Source organism: Chiroxiphia lanceolata, chromosome 5 (assembly GCF_009829145.1).
Source record: "Chiroxiphia lanceolata isolate bChiLan1 chromosome 5, bChiLan1.pri, whole genome shotgun sequence".
Lineage (NCBI taxonomy): Eukaryota > Metazoa > Chordata > Aves > Passeriformes > Pipridae > Chiroxiphia > Chiroxiphia lanceolata.
The window spans coordinates 31,067,450-31,087,237 of record NC_045641.1 but is presented as its reverse complement, the minus strand read 5'-3'; the positions used below and the strand labels follow the sequence as shown (position 1 = coordinate 31,087,237).

At 37.3% G+C, this 19,788-nt stretch overlaps 1 protein-coding gene across 1 annotated transcript in view; it reads right to left on the bottom strand.

Annotated features, from left to right (window-relative positions):
* The window catches only part of ARID2 (AT-rich interaction domain 2), a 102,808-nt gene that overhangs the window by 13,579 nt on the left and 69,441 nt on the right, over nucleotides 1–19,788 (bottom strand). Inside the window, exons 9-16 of the mRNA XM_032688175.1 lie at nucleotides 19,180–19,276; nucleotides 18,890–19,099; nucleotides 18,369–18,536; nucleotides 17,216–17,291; nucleotides 14,348–14,482; nucleotides 13,698–13,897; nucleotides 10,489–13,322; nucleotides 2,555–2,703 (exon numbers count right to left, since the gene is read on the bottom strand). Coding sequence (XP_032544066.1) covers nucleotides 2,555–2,703; nucleotides 10,489–13,322; nucleotides 13,698–13,897; nucleotides 14,348–14,482; nucleotides 17,216–17,291; nucleotides 18,369–18,536; nucleotides 18,890–19,099; nucleotides 19,180–19,276 — 3,869 coding nt within the window. The remainder of the gene's footprint in view (nucleotides 1–2,554; nucleotides 2,704–10,488; nucleotides 13,323–13,697; nucleotides 13,898–14,347; nucleotides 14,483–17,215; nucleotides 17,292–18,368; nucleotides 18,537–18,889; nucleotides 19,100–19,179; nucleotides 19,277–19,788) is intronic.

Below are 19,788 nucleotides of genomic sequence, written 5' to 3'. Positions count from 1 at the left end.
TACTGTTTCCTAATTCAGTTCTAAAAAAATCCAAACCAAATAAAACACCCACTCACACTGGAATGCTGCTGACTTCAGCAGCCAAATTAGTGGGTAGGAAAGACCATACTATTTTATTTATTTGTATTTATTCCGATTCTCAGTAAAATGGTTTTTTAAGGCCTTCACTGCCTTCTGCAATGGATCTTGGAAGGGAAACATAATGCTAACATTTTGTGAAAATTCAAGAACATGCACAGAGAAACAGGTGAAAATGACTGTTTCAAAGTGCCTCCTGTCCTATCTTTCCAGTTAACTACAAACACCATGAGAAAAAACCCACTGTTCTATCATTCTACTATGATGAAACTGTCTGCCTAATCCTAGGAAAAAGAAAATTGCTAAGCAATCATGAATGAAACCAAGAACTGAATCTGAAGTTCACACAGACTAACAACCCACTCAAAAAACTTCTTGTTTCCTGCTTAAACAACTCAATAAAAAAACCTAAGATCGAAAGCTATAAATAAAACAGTTATAAGAACAGGTGGCACTTCCAGATTCTTCTTTCTGTCTGTTAAAATCAGGAATACCACAGGAGATTTGATACTCCTGTTTTTAATCAGGCTGTTCAAGGAATATGAACAAACAATATACGTTTGAGGAAAATGCTAACTTAACATTTTGGTTCTCACTTCACCACAGAGAACACCTAGGCTGGGACTGAAGTAACTATTCTAAAAGTGACAGACAGCATAAAAATAAGAGCCGTGTGTCACATGAGCTAAATCTATCAATGCAAAAATCTCTGAAGGCTTTGGAAAAGAATCAAACCACCATGAAAAAAAGTAGTACAGGAAGTAACAATGAGAGAAACTAAAGCAACAGAAATATGCTTGAAATAGAGATCAACTCGTAAAATATCGGCCTTGTAGCCCTTAACTTCAGTCTCAGGAAAACCTTCTGCAGTAATATTTTAAGACAGACTACAAAAGACTGATAATGTAAGGTATAAGCAATAAGTATATTGCTCCTTCTCCTGCCTCAAAAATCTGTCTGCACATATTCACATCCTAGTTCACATGTGACATCAGCTTATTCCATGGTCAGATGTCATCTCAACACAACTTATCCTATATAACTTTAGACATGGAAGAAAATTGGTGACTTATGCTTTGAAACTGCAGTTTGGGAAACTCTTCAAGATGGTATAAATTGTCAAGGCTTCTGCTTGAAACCACCCCAGCTTTTCATTTCAAGCTCAATACTACCTACTCTTGTACCTACACAGGTGTTAATGCATCTATTATGCAGCCAGTAGAGTATGGTTCTAGGGTTCTATTTATTAGCAGTAAAGGAGGAAACTACAAAGTAAGTAAAGCCTTACATGTATTTCTTACATAGAGGTGTCATCCATCAAAGAAAGAAAAATCACTTTTAAGGTGAAAACAATGCAGTGATCTAAAAACCAACAGACCTCTACAGTACCAGTCAGTCTTATCTAAAATCTCTATGTCTTACACTGACTTAATGATCTTAGAATTATGTTTGAAAGGAATGAAAGAAACAAAAATTACACCTTCAGGGGTCTACATAATAACAGTCCTTCAGTATTCCTATAATTCTGTTCAAATGCTTCAGTTTTAATATCAGTTCCAAAACATTCAAACTTCTCTATCTTTTCATCCCAACTTTCTGAACTTCCCACCAGCCTTCTGTCAAATCAGCTTGTCTTTATGATCCCTTTGTCTTGTCCTACAATGATGAAGTGTCTCACCCTTGTTCATGCCCATCCTATATCTTACACGATTTTCCTCACTGTTTTCGGAGTGGCTATTTGACAACTGCCTTTGTCTCACCAATCTCTGCCCTCGCTGGAAACTAAATATATTCAGAAACCTAAGTTATTTTAAAAATCAGTGTCAAGATATACATATTGGTACACAAGTCATATCACGTTTTTATGAGCCTACATCTAAACGTCTTCTAGCTCACTCCTCTTTAAGGACAACAACAGTAAATCAAAAAAAGTCCAATCATTGCTGTCTAGTCTTAAGGCCAAGTTCCTTTTTATTTCCTTTCATGACAATGGTGTCCTGTGGCACACAAATGGTATAATTACTAAAATTAGTCATAAGCTAAATAAGACTTTGACCAGGACACAGAAGTGCAACAGCCTGCTCTTGCAAAACTGGAAACACAAGAAAATGTCAAGACATGATTTGTAACTGGAGTACAGGAACTATTTTTGTAGTTGCAACACGGAGAACAAGTTTCAGAGCTAGGATTTTTTTTTAACTTAACTACACGACTGTTTTATTTATTACTGAAAAATCAACACACTACAAGAAAGCCACATAATACTAATTTTATGCTCTGAAGTATAACTGAGAGCAGTCAAGTGTCTTGCTACCCCCACCTCATTCAGTTTCCTCAACATTTTCACTTTATCTTTTCCCCACTGACAAAGTACAAGGTAACTTAAGGAAATAGAATGGATAGAACCTGTAGGATCACCTTCTATATACAAGCATCTGTTACATATTAGTAAAAGGTAAATAAAGGAGCCAGTTACTTTTTACAAGATTGCCACAGACACATGAAGTTCTGTCCAGGTTTTTTCATCTGCTCTGCATGCTGACTTGCTGCAGTGTATGACGGTGGCTGCAAATTGATCTGCTGGCCCGGTACTTGTACTGTTGGTATCGACGTTGCAGGTGTGCTCTGTAGAAAAAGTTAAACCACAGTTTTAAACAGGGTTTATTTCAATACTTGACGTGCAGTTTACTGTTTGCTGAAAGACCTTTTGTTTTACACTGTAATCCACCACAGTTTTTAACACTTTGAACTCTTAATAAGCATTAAATAGATAAAATAACATGAGGGACATACAACTTTTACACTGTCATATTTATGCTGAAATTTTTAATATTCAAATTAATAAACTTTGTGTTCAAACACAGAATTATGACTGTAAGAAACTTCTCAAGGGCAGTAATGGAGCAAAGGTTAACATTATTTTGCAAAGACTTTGTTTATAATTTAAGAAAAAAACCCATGCAAACTCTACGTGCTGCAATACTATCAGCATAGGGAGTAGCTTTGCTTTCCTATGTAGAAGTAAGATAAAATAATGCTAAACACAGCAGTGAGCCCTGAAACATATAAAACTGCTATATGTTCTTTGATGAAACGGTTTTATGTACTGCATCTGTGGAATTCTTGAACTGCCACACTAATACACATCAGCCTCCCTTATGGAGCACATAAGAAAAGGTAAACAAACAATACTGAAGAAACAGTATCAATGACCAGTAGGCTCCATCTATGACATACCATTTTATCTGTAAAACTTGGCAAATGATATAATTCTTCAGGTTCTTGTAAAACCAGACAGCACACGTACCTTCACACAGAGCACCACATACCCAGAACGCCTAAACATACTGTACAACTTGTATACAGTGAAAGAGAAACATTTCAGAAAGGAAAAAGATGCTCCCCTTGCTATGTAAAAAGACATTATTTTAACACTGAACTAAAACTATCTTTAAAATTACCTACAAATAAAACCAAAGCAATTTTTTTTCTGAGAAACAGATACAGAACACTGAACTTATCATTTCAGAACAGTGTTTATGTAATAATACTGTTACTCTTCTTTCTTTTTTACTGGAAGGCTCTGGTCAGCAAGATATTTAAAAGGATGATGACAGTAGAAGAATTAAGCTTTTGAATATTATTTAGGAATAAAGACCTAACATCCTTTTCTTCCCTACTGTTTGAAGGAATGTAACACTCTAGAGAGACCAAATAACATTACTTTCAAGTCTATGTTTAAGAACATTATAAAGTAAGCACTTTCAAACGGTGCACAAAATACTCTGTTTAGGCCTTTACAGCTTTGTTACTAATAACTTCAGACTTCTACTACAAAGAAACGAACAGTTAACTGCAACTTCTATAACTTCATTTGCATGTTGATTTTGCATTTTCTTCCTGCTGCTCTTTATTGGCATTGTGGACAACAGTCATACAAGGTATTAAGTTAATAACTATCACAGGTGATACAATGCTAGTGACATGACCAAAGGGACAGCAAAAAGCCCGATCAAAAGCAAAACACTTCCCATTCCAATCACAAAACATGATAAAAATAAGGCAAAACTCTGCAAAACTTCTGAACACAGCATAACTACTTATGATGCCTGTAATCCATCTGCATATATGAAAAGTTTTAAGAAAAGACTTGAGTCCTTTAGTCATAACTACAAATTATTTTGAACTCAGCAATGAGTTTCACCTAAAGACCTCTAAACTATTTTACAGAATGGGTAACCAATCCTTCACAATGTATCTTTTAACAAAAGGTAAACACAAGTGGAACCTTTTAAGACCAATGTCCTTTAAACAGGCATCTTTAAAGTGAAGCTGCAAGTAATTGAATGTTAGCAGTACAGCTTGTTTTGCAGCCTTCGCTTGGCATCCCAGTATCAACACATTATGATGGTCTTTATGTGACTTTTTATCCCTGTAGAACTTTTGTCTCCTTTAATGTGCAGAAGCGAAAATGAGTTTACTGAATGAATTCAGTATTTCATTTAATTCTTATCATTCAGTGTGTGGTTCATGTATTATTTACTCCATTCAGAGCAAACCCTGCAATTAATCCAGAATTATGAATTTTCTCAAGGGCTTCTCTGGCAAGGTCTCCAAGTGGTATTCAAAGGTTTTAATACCATCTAATAGAAAAATTGTTTATTTTAAACAAGAAGATCTGAGATACACACCACAAAATGTTACATGCTGAAAATGAAAGACCACAGAAAAGGAAACGAATTTTCAGGTCAAAAAGTGAAAATTCAGCTTCCCCTCTAATTTCTACCCCCTTTTTTTTTTTTTTTCCAGTGAGGAAAAAAGCTGACAAATTGAAAAGAAATATGTAAAATAATTGCTGTTGTTTAAATTCTCTTATTATCGCTCTACTGTAGTCTTGCTCAAACGTGTACCATTAGGTTGTCACAACTTCAATGTTTTCTTGAAGAGAAACCTGCCTACCAGGTGTGCTGATTTTTAAATCAACACATAGAGCAAACTTAATTAATTAATTAATTAATGCTTTCCTAGGTTTTACTTTACAAACCTAAGTTCTACATTCGAACATCTCAGACCTTTCCTCTCTTCATTCAAGAGATCATAAATACTGCTAATTTTTGGTTTCCTTTTCCCTCCTCTATTTTCTTGTACACGTTTAGTAATGCATGATACACAGAACATCACTAAAATTAGGTATAGCCTTTGTTTTCCAGAAATACCCCAGAAATATACCTAGAAATACTAGTTATGTGCTATTTAGTTTACAGTACAATGATTATGTAAACTTGCTTATTTCTTTAACATACAGAACCATGACAGACATTAAATTTTTCCTAATAAAGATTGAAAAGTCTTTCCCTGTGGCATAAAGATTTCGCAAAGTTTCCTCCTCTAGCAAAAAGATTTAATGAACCCAAGTTCCCCAACAAAACAAACACACAGTACTCTAGTACACTTGAAAACATTTCATGACATCTTTTTATAATCAAATTAGACCTCTCCATGATATGATATGCAACTGCCACCCCTTAGCCCTTTTGTCACAGGATCTTGGGACTGAAAGGTAGCTCTACAACAGCAGCATCACATATCTCAGTATGATTTGCACTGAACTCTGAAGTACACAAATACAAGCCCTTAAAGCCTGTATAGTCTACTTACAGAACAGATACTACAGCCTACTTTTAATAAGCAGGTGGAGATTTTATATCTAGATTAGGTTGACTTTAGATTGAGATATTGGAGGTAGGGTGGAGGTCCAGCCTAGTCATGAAAACTAAATAAGAGTACAGCTAAGAGCTTTCTGCTAACTAGAATGGACTGTTTACAAAGATGTTAATTAATTTTATGCACAAGAACTCCTCTGTTTGGGTACACGAGCTCCCTGTGTGGTAAGAATAACAAACCCTATGGTCTGGGGCCAGAAATGGCCTCCACCCACATTTCACAGAACCAATGGTGCCATTCCCTTTATGCATGAACAGATAACTATTTTATCATGATACCTGCCCATTTTACTTAAAAGGCCTACTGTGCCAACAGCAAGAGAACACACTGCATCCCAGTGTGTAGGGGATTCTGCTGACATGCAGAGACCTGTGCAGTTTAAAAGCATTAGGCTGCATTTTTTCTCCCATCACTGGTATGCGCACACCCACAGTAAATACATTTAACTCAAACAGTTAATTATCAGCAAAAATATTTTTAAAGTATCACAGGATTTACAGTTTGGTACCAGAAATTTTTTTTTTATCTTATTCATGATAACGAACACATCTATAAAGAGGTAACACATAAGCTGAAAACAAACAGAGCAGAATTTGAGTCTGAGGAAGGGGTCAAGTAGATGGGCAGCCAACAAAATAACTGTTCTTTTCTTGTTAGATTACTGAAGTTTATGCCTCCTTGCAACAGTGTGTTTCACAAGTGAAGGGCAATAAAAGTACAGAGATTCCATATTTCAGTACTTCCAGCTGAGAAACTCATTTGCTCTGTGGCTAGGAATGAATCACACCTCCCGGAGCTACACACCTGCTTTCTGGTGCATAGTAATTCTCAGCTTCCCAACCAACAAAGAGCAGGAGCAAGTAGTCAAGGCCACACAGATTTTGCACCTAAATTTCAACACAAGCATGTTTTTCAAGTGGACAGCCTTAAGAGAAATGGGTGGGCATTGTTTATGAGGGGATGACAGTGATGAGCAGGAAAGTCATTACTTTAAAAGCCAGATAAGGCAATTTAAATCAGATATGTTCAGTTCTAAGAACTCGCGTGATATCAGAGCATTCCTTCAAAACATACACCAATTGGGACAAACGAATATGGTAATGTTCAACAGATGTTTTGGAGGCGTTTCAAGAGGAGTAAGAAAAAGTGGAAAAGAAAAGCATACAGATAGGTAATTGCTCATTTATTTTTCAACCACCAGTCTAGCACAATGCCTCAGGAAAGCAATAAACCAGGAACAGGGAACACCAAAATAAAATGAAGCCAAGAAAGTAAAGTGCCAGTTCTGTCTCCTCTCAGAGTACATTTCATGAGTACATTACAAAATATATTAACAAAATTGCAACACTCTGTGTATCATGTATACCTCGTCAGACATAACAAATATACTCATAGCCCATTTTTTAATCAAAATGCAAAATATAAAAAGAAAAATTTTTAAAGTCAGAATGCATGTAGTTATTTTTCAATAAGCTTTGCTGAGGTATACAATCAACATGGAATAATCTCAGGTTATACACAGAAGATACCTGTGTCTAACTGGATTTTGATGGCACTTATATGGGCTGTCCCATATACAGCAAGTATGTAATTTTTATTATTTCAGTAGGCCATTTAAATTAACATTCTTCCCCAAGCATAAGTACCAGCCCATTTCAAACTACCATTCATATGAAAACAAATTTCTCTTAACTTCTACATTCCCTTAAGCATTATTTCATTCTTTTTCTTCCTTTTCTTAATTTTCATTTTGCTGATTCCCTCCTCTATTCATTTGTCCCTCCTTATCTTCAAGCATTTTCCCTTTCTCCTCTCTGCAGTTCACGACAACTAATCTTGATGTAGCTGCATAAACAATACTGTCTCTTCTGTCCTCAACATCTCTTTTTCTAGTCTTCTTATTTGGTTTCACTTTTATTACAATTTCTTTTCTTCCATCCCTTTCACACTTCACTGAAATACAAGCTGTAGCTTAAAACAAAAATTTAAGATAACAAGCAAACACGTTAAAAGCTTCAGCAGCTATGTAATTTTGCCATAGCTAATATCCCTTTATTCTCTGTCCCTCACCATTTTTCTCCACTGGGTTGTATTTCTAATAAATTTAACAGTGTCTGCAGAAAGAAACATGCAGTCCTATTTCTTCTGCAAGACAGATAATATATATTAGGTACTACAGAGAGGATAAAATGATGCAGATGCTCAAGTGAAAGCGTTCCTTAGCTGCTGCCCTTCCCAAAGTCAGGAACAAGGAAGCTGCTTATCAGACAAGACTCAAAATAGGAGGGAGAAAACAGAAGATTATATGGGGTCTAACCTTAAAAGAAGTCATCACTAAAACTCACACCAAGTTCATGAGAATTTGGCTACATTTTAGTATTTCTGGACGTCTCAAAGGTACTCCTAAAAGCAGACTCGATATTAGAAAGATTTAACATCTGTTTTTCCAGAAAAAGCAATGGCTGCTCAGCAGCTTTGGGAGCTGGCCAGAACAACTTAGATACTGTTCATAGTCCAACACATTCATTTTAAAGAAGTGGCAAAGATCTTTAAAAGTCTTATGCCAAATTATGATATTAACTATATCTGAACCAGAGTACTACAAAATGGGTTCAGTTATAAGTCAGTATTTTGCATTGTCATGACAGACATCATTCATAAATATACAGCCATATGGTTAAGACAAACAGCTAATGAATATATTTTTCAACAAGATCAAAAGTAATTAACTCCTTTTCCCCATATTTCTGTAATTCTGAAGAAAGGAAGGGCATCCTACAGACAGCAGAATAAGCAAACTTTCAGGGAAGGAGACATTAAACCAAGTTCTCCTCATCTGCAAATTTGTACTGAATGGCAAACCCAGCCAGCAGCATTTTTGTTTGTACAGGCAATGGAAAATGTGGGAACTATTAATGATAGCGATATTAGGGAGAGTGTAAAAAAGAAATCATCAGCAAAGGAAATATTCTCTTTTTTTTTTTCTATTTCCCCCCCTCTATTATCATGATACATACTATCAAAATCAAATGAAGCAGTTAAATGTAATATTTTACTCTTCGCAAAATTCTTACAGTCTAAGAGTTTAGTAGCTGTTTGAGATGCAACTGCAAACTGCTGTCAGCCACATATCCAGGGAATAAATAAACATAGATAATATTTATTCCATTCCAGAGACATAACCATATCATTCTGTGCGTCAGCCAAATCCTTAGTAAAGCTGTAACAGAAATTCAAACTGTGTAACAGCTAAAGACACTTGGTGTAAAAGCAAGGCATAGTTACTATATCCACACTACATAAAATCAAGCACATTAGTGTTCCCATGCTGCCAACAGACACTTTCAATTTGGTAAAATTGTTTCTAGTAAGAACAAAGATAAATAACATATCAAAATAATACAGATCTCACTCTAACAAAACCTAACTGAAAAATTAGGAGTGAGTTCGAAGACATTTTAAGAATGTAACGCTGTAGCAGTTAAAAGAAAGAAGTAGAGAAAGAAAAACAGAAAGGTAACTTGTTAACTGTTAGACCTGATTTTTGACCACCTAGATGAAGGAAAGTTGAAAGCTTTCAAGAGAAACCTAACTTGACACAGGAGAAGTAGCACTAGCCATCACTTGTCACATTTTGAGTTCCAGCTGTTTAAGTCCATAAGGTCTATACCTTCTACTTTGTTGAAGACAAACAAACAAACCCCCAACCAAATAAACAAAAAAGATAAGAAATAAAAGCCCTGTTACTCCAAGGTCAAAATGCACAAACATATATTCAGGACTTCACTTCCTCTCTCTGGTCTGTCAACTTTAACTGCCAGACCTACCATTCTATTCTCTTTGCTCCTACTCAGGTTAGGAGTGTTTTTGTGGAGAGGTATTTTCTGTCTGTGTACAAAACTAAAATAAATTATAGAGACAAATAATCTCAAACATGATTATTTTTACTTATTAGTAATCATAAAAATGATGGCCATACCTCATTTCTAGCAAAGTGTTGGGAGTAACCATTTCTGAAAGATTAAATGAAGTTTTATCTCAAGGAAATTCTCAAGGGAAAAAAAAAAAAAAAACCCTCTCCAAAGCTTGGTAAAAAAAACACAACACCCCGAAACAATGCTTATTTCATTGATAAAATAAATGTTGCAAATATTTTATAATAAATGAATGTAAATATTCCAACAATTTACAAAACAATACTTTCTGTATTGAAAGCAGTGAATCCACAAAGCAAGACTTCGAAGATTGCCTTTAAATGCAAGAACTTCAACTCATTTTAGCAAGCCAAATGCAGGTGTGGTGATTAACTTCAAAAAACCATATTCACCCCTCCATAGTGACCAAGAATTAAGTGCAGGATAGTACTGACATTTTTACAAGACTATCCAGCAAATTACGGTTGTTTTCAGAACAGTTAATCCTTAAGGGAAGAAACAGTGAGCAGAAGTTCTTTCCTCGCTGCATATTATCAAGCTACAAATTTTAAATTCCACTGTTGTCACTGATATTGAAGAAGAACGTAAACTGTTAGAACTTTAGTCTGCGAAGAACAGAAAGCATAATTTTCTGAATATTTTAAATACTATGCAAGAGGTATTGACCGAGTTCACATTTTCAGCCATGTTATTTCACAGTATTAGCCAGAATCACAGTCAGAATAAACATAAAAAGAACACCACAACATACCTGTGTGACCATGCTTTGTATATACGTGGTTGGATGCTGCTGCTTTTGTTGAACAGCACTTTCTATTGCTACTTTCGCTACAGTGCTTGGATCCGCTCCAGCTGGCACAGCAACCATAGTTGCACTGCAACCAGCATTGTTGGGGTCACTGATTGTAACAATTCTAACTCCTACTTTATTTGGAATTCCTGGAACAGTTTCCCTGTCATTATCCTCTGCTGGCCTCTTTGCAGTTTTGCATTCTGCTGTGCCATTAGTAGACCGAACTTCGGAGGACAGGGTAGACTGGGACACTCTAGGTCCTGAGTGTGGAACTGCTATGATTTGATGCCCCTGTATAACAGAGGCTGTAGATTGTGGTGAGACAACTACACTTGGGCGTTGCTGAGGCACATCTGAATTCAAACTTGAAGCTAGAGGTCCATTAGGTAAATCAGTGTTGGTACCACTAAGTTGCTGGGTTAACAGTTTTGCAGCCTCCTGTGTACCGCTTACAATAGGTGAACTACTCAAAGTGAATACAGGCCCGTTAGAAATTCTTTCCCCTTGATCACCTTTGGCAGTATCTTGCTGCGTGGCATCCAAATTCCCTTGTTGTTCCACTGAAGATATCTCACCATTTCCTACATGATTGGAAGTTTTGTGATTTGGAATGTTTTTGCTCAAATGAGTACAATCTCCTTTATCAAAATCACAGATTCCATTAACTAGGGGCTTCTTCAAATCACTTTTAATTTCCTGTGTGTCCGTTTGTTCAAAGTTCTGCTTTCCAGGAGCTCCGTTCTCACCCATTTCTAATGATGGCCCATTACTGACTTGTGAGCACTGATTGGCCTCATTCTGTGTTTTCCCTGAGTTAGAAGGAGGTAGACTGGAGTCACTATACTTTCTCCCATTTAAAAGACTTCCCACCTGCATTTCATTTTCTTTTGCATCCCCATTGCTGGTGTTTGCAGCTCCTCTTCGGCAGGAAGGATTCTCCATTACTTCAATTTTACGTTCATGAATGTGTAAACCTGTTGCTTCCTTTGCTTCTTCCTCCTTTTGGCAAATTATTTTATCACCTTTGAATGGGGGAGCAGCAGTACACGGTGATTGTCCAGCTGAAGGTGCTTGAGTAGCTGGAAGTGTTTGCACCTGTAGCCCAACTCCTGTCTGTGCTCCACTCACTGCAATTCCTGCTGGAGCAATGATTTGAGTTGTGTTTCCCTGACTCACAGTTGCAGTAGCAAAACTCGTATTTGGCACAACTGTTATCGTAACCTGGTTGCCAGTAGTCCCTTGGAAAATAGTTGCTGGGCTGTTTGAGATCAACTGGCCTGGTAATATCTGTAAATTAGAAATGGGTACTGTTTGCATGGCCCCTTGGGGTGGGATCGCACCCGGGACCAGCTGAACATTTTGCTGTCCAACTAGCAGCTGTTGAGCTGTAGACTGTCCTTGAACTCCAAAGCCTGGTGCCTGGTTATTGGCCATCTGATAAACCACCTGAGGGCTAGGAGCTCTTGCATTGTTAGGTGGAGGAATCTGTGGAGCTGGGAGTATAAGTTTCCCCCCTGGAGTTGAGGGGCCTCTTTTCGGAAGAAGCAGTTGTTTTATCAGGCTAGACTCACCAGAGTTGGGCTGGCCAACTCCTGGATTAGCTTGTTGGGACTGAACCTGCATTTGCATCGGTTGTTGTACCTGTACCTGCTGCTGCGACGATGCTGGTGAATGTTGCTGCTGCTGCTGCCTCTTTACAGAAAGCATCTGGCTAACAGTAGGAGGGGGTCCTTGTGACTGAGGAGTGGTAGATGAAGATGACATAACTGTAGGGACTTGATTATTTGCAACTGGACCTGGGGATGGTGAAGATGATGGAGTAATGCTTGGCTGTCCAGCCAACTGGACAGTCTGACCAGCAGGAATAGAAGCTGGATTAGCAAGCACAATTTGATGAATGGCTGGTGCATATGTCTGACCTTGCTGAGCTGGCTGGCTTACGATCACTACGCTTTGCTGGGACGGTGGCGGAGGCTGCTGCTGTGGCTGCTGTACAGCAGATGAACCTTGCTGAGACGGCAGAGGTTTTGGTGCAATATTCTGAAACCCTACTCTAGATGTTGGTGGGTTTTGGACACCTGCGATTGTAACTACCTGCCCAGCTGCTACTTGGAAATTTTGAACTGTGGTGGCAGAAACAATATTAGATGCAGAGGTTGTGACGTACTGCTGTGGTGCTATGATGACTGTATCTTGTTGCTGGTTACCCGCAGAAGACTGCTGAGATGATGTTTGCCCAGGCTGCGATGATGTGCTAATTAGCTGCTGACCCTGTGAAACTGCTGAACTGCATGCTGGTAGGTTTTGTACTCTGCCAAATATATGACCCTGAGGTACAGCTTGCTGAATTACCGTAACAGGAGTGCCTGAAGGTATCTGTCCTGGTACCACTGCGTGCAGTGGAGACTGTTGTTGAATTACAGGTTGGTGGTGAAGCAACGTCTGAGAACCCACAACAGTAACAGACGGCTGTTGACCTGTAGTGCTGTGATTTTGATTAGAAGCTCCTCCCACAGCAATAGTAACAGGAACTGCAGACTGAGGAACAGAGCTCTGTATTACTGCAGCCTTCACTACTTCACAGGATATTGGACCTTTATTCTGAATAACAGTCATTGGAGCATTTTGTTGTGTATGAATAGAAGGATTTTGTGGAATTCTAGAAACAGTCTGTGCCACAGTATGAACACCTTGAATTGGAAAAGACATCTGTGTTGCTGTCAAAGTTGAAGACTGGTTAATAGGGGTCCTCTGATAGTGATTTCCTACACTTGGTAGCCCATGTGGGATTCCTGTTGAAATAAAACACAGTAAAAGTTTCAAAGCAGAAATTACTTCAAAACCCGTTAACATAACAAATTTTTAAAAATCCAAGGCTTGAAATTGCAGTTCTCTATGAAGCAGTTTGTCTTCTCAGCTATACTGCATCTGAGTTAATGATGCAGTAACAACGGCTTGTCTGCTGACTGGCAAGTTTATGGGTTACACACCAAACACTAGAACGGCATGCAAGTATATACTGCAATACTATTCCCAACATTACTGAATAAACTCAATCAAAACATGGGGCACCAGCTTCCAACACTTTCAAACTATTTTCAAAATCTTTTGGCTTTTATTGCGGTTTCAGAGTCAATTAAATACTTTATATATATTAATTTAAAAACCTGCTGGCAAAGGAGACGAAGACACATCAGGAACTGAATCAACCCGGACAACTGGGGTAGACGACGTTGGTTGCTGCTGATAATACATCTGAATGGGAAGTGGTATAGCTCTCCTTTTCACTCCTACCACGTGTATATGTGCTTGACCATTGTTACTTGGATCTTCTACTCTCTTCACTGTATGATTTGGAAAGACAGTTCTGCCAAAAACAACATAAGTCTCTGTTAATAAATAATAACTCTCTTGTAATGTTTTTGTTTTGGTTAACTGGTCTTGTGTGCACAGTAACTGCTACATTACATACAGGTAAGCCTGCATCTTTGCAAGCCAGCAGGATTTTCCTATAGCATGTAAGTATTCATAACTGAGGACTAGCAGGTTCACCAGATGGCCAAGATTTCATACAAGCTAAGTGAACAAAACCTAAAAAAACTACTTTGGAAGAAGACTATATGCAGAGAAGAAACCCTATCAAAGGTTCTGAAACAGAATGAAACAAAATTAAACGAACTCTAAACATTTCTTTCAATTAAAATTCCAAAACTGAATGCCTTACAACTCAGATTTTTTCTCAAAGAAATCTAAAGCTACATCTTAGTATTGAGCACATACAATTGATTCTTTATTGCTGCATGAATTCTTGTCTTACCGCAGGCATTTATAAAATCCAGTTGATGTTAGGATTCCACCTCGAGCTAATTTACTACAAGTAGAGAGGTATTCAGAATACATTTCTGCTCGAGAGACTGAGCAATCAAGGTTCACCTCAAAATGGGCATTCAACCTGAGGATGAAAAAATAAACTATGAAGCAAAATACAAAAAGAAAATAAAGCAAAATACTTTTAGAAGGGTTGTCAAAACACTTCTGTCTCTATCACAGAGACTTCTGAGATCTGACATAGAAAATAGCATTTTAGTATATTATTTTGTCAAATGTCTGTTCCTTACCTTCTCCTTCTCACTGCTTATGAATAAACACATAGGACCCCTAGTACACGCAGTCAGTTTTACATGCAACATCTTATTTACATACTTATATACATATTATTTATGCAAAATAGTCTCGACATATGCCTTTTTAATGTATACTCAGAAACAAAACCAAAAAAGATTGCACTGTTTAGTGATGTCTCCTCCCCACAGCTCTATTCTTATTCCTTAATGATTCTACTTTAGCAAAAGATGGACTGAGAGCTAGCTAATTCTTCACCAGAAATTTTTATAGAAAGTCAATGTTTGTAAGGGAAAGAAAGTATTGATATCTCCTACAGGCTCTCCACAAAGCCACAGACCATCTAACCTCTAACCTGGAAGCTGTGAGAGAAAGAAACATTTTCTGTCAGTTTTTATTTCTCTCAGATCCATTATTCCAACCCAAAGGCATAGGAACAGTTCCTCCCCAGCAGCAAATGAAGGCAACTGACAACTTTCACTCAGTGCTCAAATACTGGCATCAGAATATAGGCTCAGACAGAATAAAAAAAATTTCTTAGTTGTCAGCATCTATTATATGGTGCTAACACTTTGGAAAACTATACTGCATTCTCCTTTGTAGAGTCCTGAACTCCCAAATTGTGTTTTCGCTAAAGAGTAAGTGTAGTGCCATTTCTCTTGCAGTTGAGTCACAGTTTCACTATTACAAAAATCGAGGTTACACTGTATTAATAGAAAGTTCAGGTATTAATTAAATATGGTATATCAGAGAAGTGACTGCCCAGTTGGGTATGTCATATTAGGCTGACACACTATCACTGGTATCAGCAAACTGGAGATATTCGGGACTTACAATGGTGAAATGGGATCTGTGATTAGCACTTTACTGTCACACGCACTTACAAGTCCTACTGAAGCTAAGCTGGCTAATAATACATCCAGGAAGGTCAGCTTAACTAATTTGCCTTTCTGCTCCTTTCAAGAGATAGTAACTAAATTCTACTGCTATGACTTACTCATTTTCCAAATTTCTCTCAAGAGAAAGTAATGACTAAAACATGCCATGAAAATTTACATGAATCTAAGACACTCCATATTAGCACTGATGAAAACGCTTAAAAGAGGCAGCTATTCGCCTCTCAGTTTGCCTTTTTTTTTTTGGCAGCATAGATAGTATTTAAATAGAATTTTCAGGGCTATATGTCAATTTTTATTTTTCACTACCTCATATCTACATATGACTAACCAGGAGAAAAACAAGTACAACATAGTAATATTCAACACTGACAGGTGGAGAAGGAATCAGAAACAATGGAGACATTCCAAATCTTCCTGATACCATGCTCTATGGTTTGTTTCAGTATTTTCTGTCACTTGATGGTAGCACACAGTTGCAGCACAGTACCTACCCATATTTAACAGCCAAACTTTCTATTTTACACCTTATACAAAGTACAAATTTCAGCTTTCCTACAACTGTATTACTTAAAGCTAGATGTCTAGTGTTCTCTAGAATCTCTTCTAGAGTTTCTTCAAGAGAAGGTGGCGCCAGAAGGTAATTTGTAACCTTACCAGAAACTTGGTGGGAGAAGGCAATTTGTTTTACTACTGGGGGAATATCCCACTCCATTAACTAAAGAGGCAGCTTAGGAAACTAGCTTTGGCTTGAGGCCAACTTACAGCTTGCTAATTTGAGCTGCAGAGAATCTAACTCCAGGTACCTCTGTTTAAATGTCTAAATGTGAAATTTCTCAATCTTCCACAGCAGTGCACATTAATAACACTTTGCAGTGTGCAAAGAGAAGCATGAGAACATCAGTTGGCTACAAGAATCTGCAACATTTCCCCAGAGCTCTGCTGGCAGTATAACTAAATCATAACCTAAATATATAAACCATAACCTAAATCACTAGCTTTTGTAAATTCTACCCACTGTATCTTGAAGGTCCTTGCCTGCTCAGTAAGACAAAAGATGAATGTAAGAGCTGTGAAGCAGCTGAGGCGAAAGGGCCCATCAGGAACCGATTAATACATATATTTAGGATGTGAGTAGAATTACATAAGACAATTAGTTCAGAAAGATCACCCTCAGTCCACAGGAGAACCAAAGGAGGAATAGTTTCTCTCGCAATATCTGACAACAGTACCAGTTGAAAACAAGAGAATTTGGATGGAAAAGACTTTAACCTTCCTTAACCTGCTCAAGGTTCACAGATTTTTGCAGAGCCTAGCTTCAGAATTGGATAATTACTCATACTGGTGCAGTAATACAGCAACATATTATCAGACAAAAACACTTGTGAAACAGATAACACTGCCTGCAAATTTATAAACAAATAAAATCAAGATGAGAGTTAAAAATCAAATTTTAAGCACCAAAAGTCAAAGACTGAATATTCTAGTTGAGTTTTGTCTTTCATACTTCTTCAAAGCAATGAGAGAATGGTTTTATCTTATACTTTTCAGAAAAATGAGTCTAACAGTAAATAGAAGCAAACTAGAAAATTCTGTGACACATGAATACAGAATTTTTCTTTGTTTTTCTTTTTCATTAAAGTATTTGAATAGAACTATACACTTACCATTGACATGCAAATTTCTCACTGTCTATTTCTACTATTCCTGGTGGTGGAGCAACATGTGGTGCTGTCCTAGAGGCTGTAGAGAATGTGGGGAAGAAAAAAACAAACTTGATGAAATGTTTTTTTATTCTCGAATGAAGCACTTCATGACTTCCACTAGTACAGTTTCTCCTGTGTCTGTCAGCAAGGATACATCCGGCTAAGGCAAGTCACAAAGGTGCCCTAAGCAGACTACAGATCTGCACCACAATCTACCGAAGTGAAGCCAGGCACGCCAGTGCCACAGTCACTGAAGACTACCAAGAGGTGTGCACCTCGTGAACAACTGCTTTCAGATTCAGGACCACGATCTCAGTATTTTTAGAGGACTGAGCATGATTTTAAAGTGGGACAATACTCCACCAAAACAGGCACAAATACACAGCAATTATTTTTCCAGTTCCTAAGTGGATGTAAATACAATGCAAAGGATGTTGTTGCAATGTTACATCAGTTCCTCCTACTCACTCTTGTTCACCCCCCTTAGTTACACTCTTTTCCAATCACTTTTGCTGTGGTATCTGCATCTGTTCTGGAAATATCTGCATCTGTTCTGGAAACTGCACTTAGGCATGCAAGCCAGTGTCTGTTGCAATGGTTCTTTCTCACTAACTTCCTAACAACAGTCACGATTTGGTTCACATAACAAGAAGCCACTAGCGGCTTCAACAGAGGCATGATTCAAAGTGTCTATCTCATCTCTGCAATTCTATCAAATACTGGATGTTACTGCCCAATAATAGGGTAAAACACAATATAAAATGAACCTTCAATTCTTCGAAAAATTGTGGGAACAATCAGGAATGGACAATCTAGAATGGATACTTTTTCTTTCCACTCAGTAAGTTAAAATAAGGAATGTACATAACTTTCAGAAATTTCCAGATTAGCAACTGAAAAATATAAAGATTCTTTCAAAGCTTGTTTCACAACAGCTTTGGCTGACATAGGTTTATATTTGCTTTGTGAACAAATGTTTGAAAAAGATACCATATGTTATGCATAATGCTACATTTACTTATGTAAATTAATCCAAAATCTAGAGAAGACAAAAATTATACATGCCATACAGGAAATTTTGTAGAAGAATATGTTCTCTTGCTGTGATACTAACCTGGGACACCTGTTGCATGGGCCTGTGAAGAACCATGATCCATTACCTGTGGTCTAACATCAAGTATTCCTTGCTGGCTAACACACTGATGTTCAATGAGTTTTACAGCAGTAAGTGCATCAGGTCCAAACATCTGGATGTCCATAGAAACCAGACATACTAATGTATCTGAAGTATTAAATGTAAAACCAACAATAATATTAGAACAAGATGAATGGTGTTGAGACATACCAATTTGCTTTAAAATTGCTACGCGTTGAAAGAAAACAAGTCCCTGCACGCTTCTGTAGATTTTTTTTTTTAACACACTTTATGGCATAAAAAAAATACTCCAGAATTTTTAGCTTCCCTAGTTTTAGCACCATCAACTTCTTGAGGACACAAAAAATAAATTTAATAAATTCCATCCCCAAGCTGCACACAGACACATGCAAGCCACATTTTTAACTACTGAACATGACATTCTTAAGTCTTCCTTCCTATATAAGGGAGAGTAACAATAGATTTTGCTTCTCCCTTACCTATGCTCTTCTCTACTTTAGCAATCTTTGAGCAAGCCACTTCTCCCATTTCTGTGAGCATGTATAGCACCTCAAGTGCTGAGATTACAAGCAGCACATCTGGTAGTGTGAGATGACATATGATCTCTTTATAGGATTCTTGATCCACATATTCACAAATTAGGACACCATTATCTTCAGCCTTACAAAGATTTGCCAAGATTTCCATGCCTGAATAAAAAATACAAAATAGTTTTAAACAGCAGTAATTACAATTCTAATAAAACAACAAGAATAGCTAGAGAGCTTACCTCTCATTTTTAAAAATCTATCCCTTGACATGAGGCATTTTGTAACTGTGTGAAACATTAGATGAGTAGTTTTGAAATCAACAGGATCCAAAAGAAGCTAGTGAGAAAGAAAAAAAATTACTAACACTATCCATATAGTGCTAATGGCCAAATCCTTAAATTGCATATCAAAATATAAGATTCCTGTTTAAATGCAGCACATATAAATTAAATTTGTGTTCATAAAAACAGAACCCTGTCAGCTTTTGATTGTTGCTAGCATTTTGAGCCCCCTCCTCCTTTTCTGCTCTGAAGTAGTAGTATAATTTACACTTTCCAGTGCTCAGAATAAGGAAAATAACTTTATTCTCAGGCAGTCAACAGTAAACACAATGTATTTTAATATCCAACAAAGGCCAAAACTTGAGTAAGAACAAATATTCCTTCCCAAGCGCTATCACAGTCAATCATTCTGTTTCTGTCTAGTTCTGCCTCTCAATTAGAGCTCTCAGACATAAGTAACATTCTTTCTTATTTAAAAGCAGCTGGGCACATGGTAAATGAAAACACCATTTTTTTTTTTCAAAATTCAGCAGTGGACCAATACTTCCAGTCTCATTCTCTGATAGT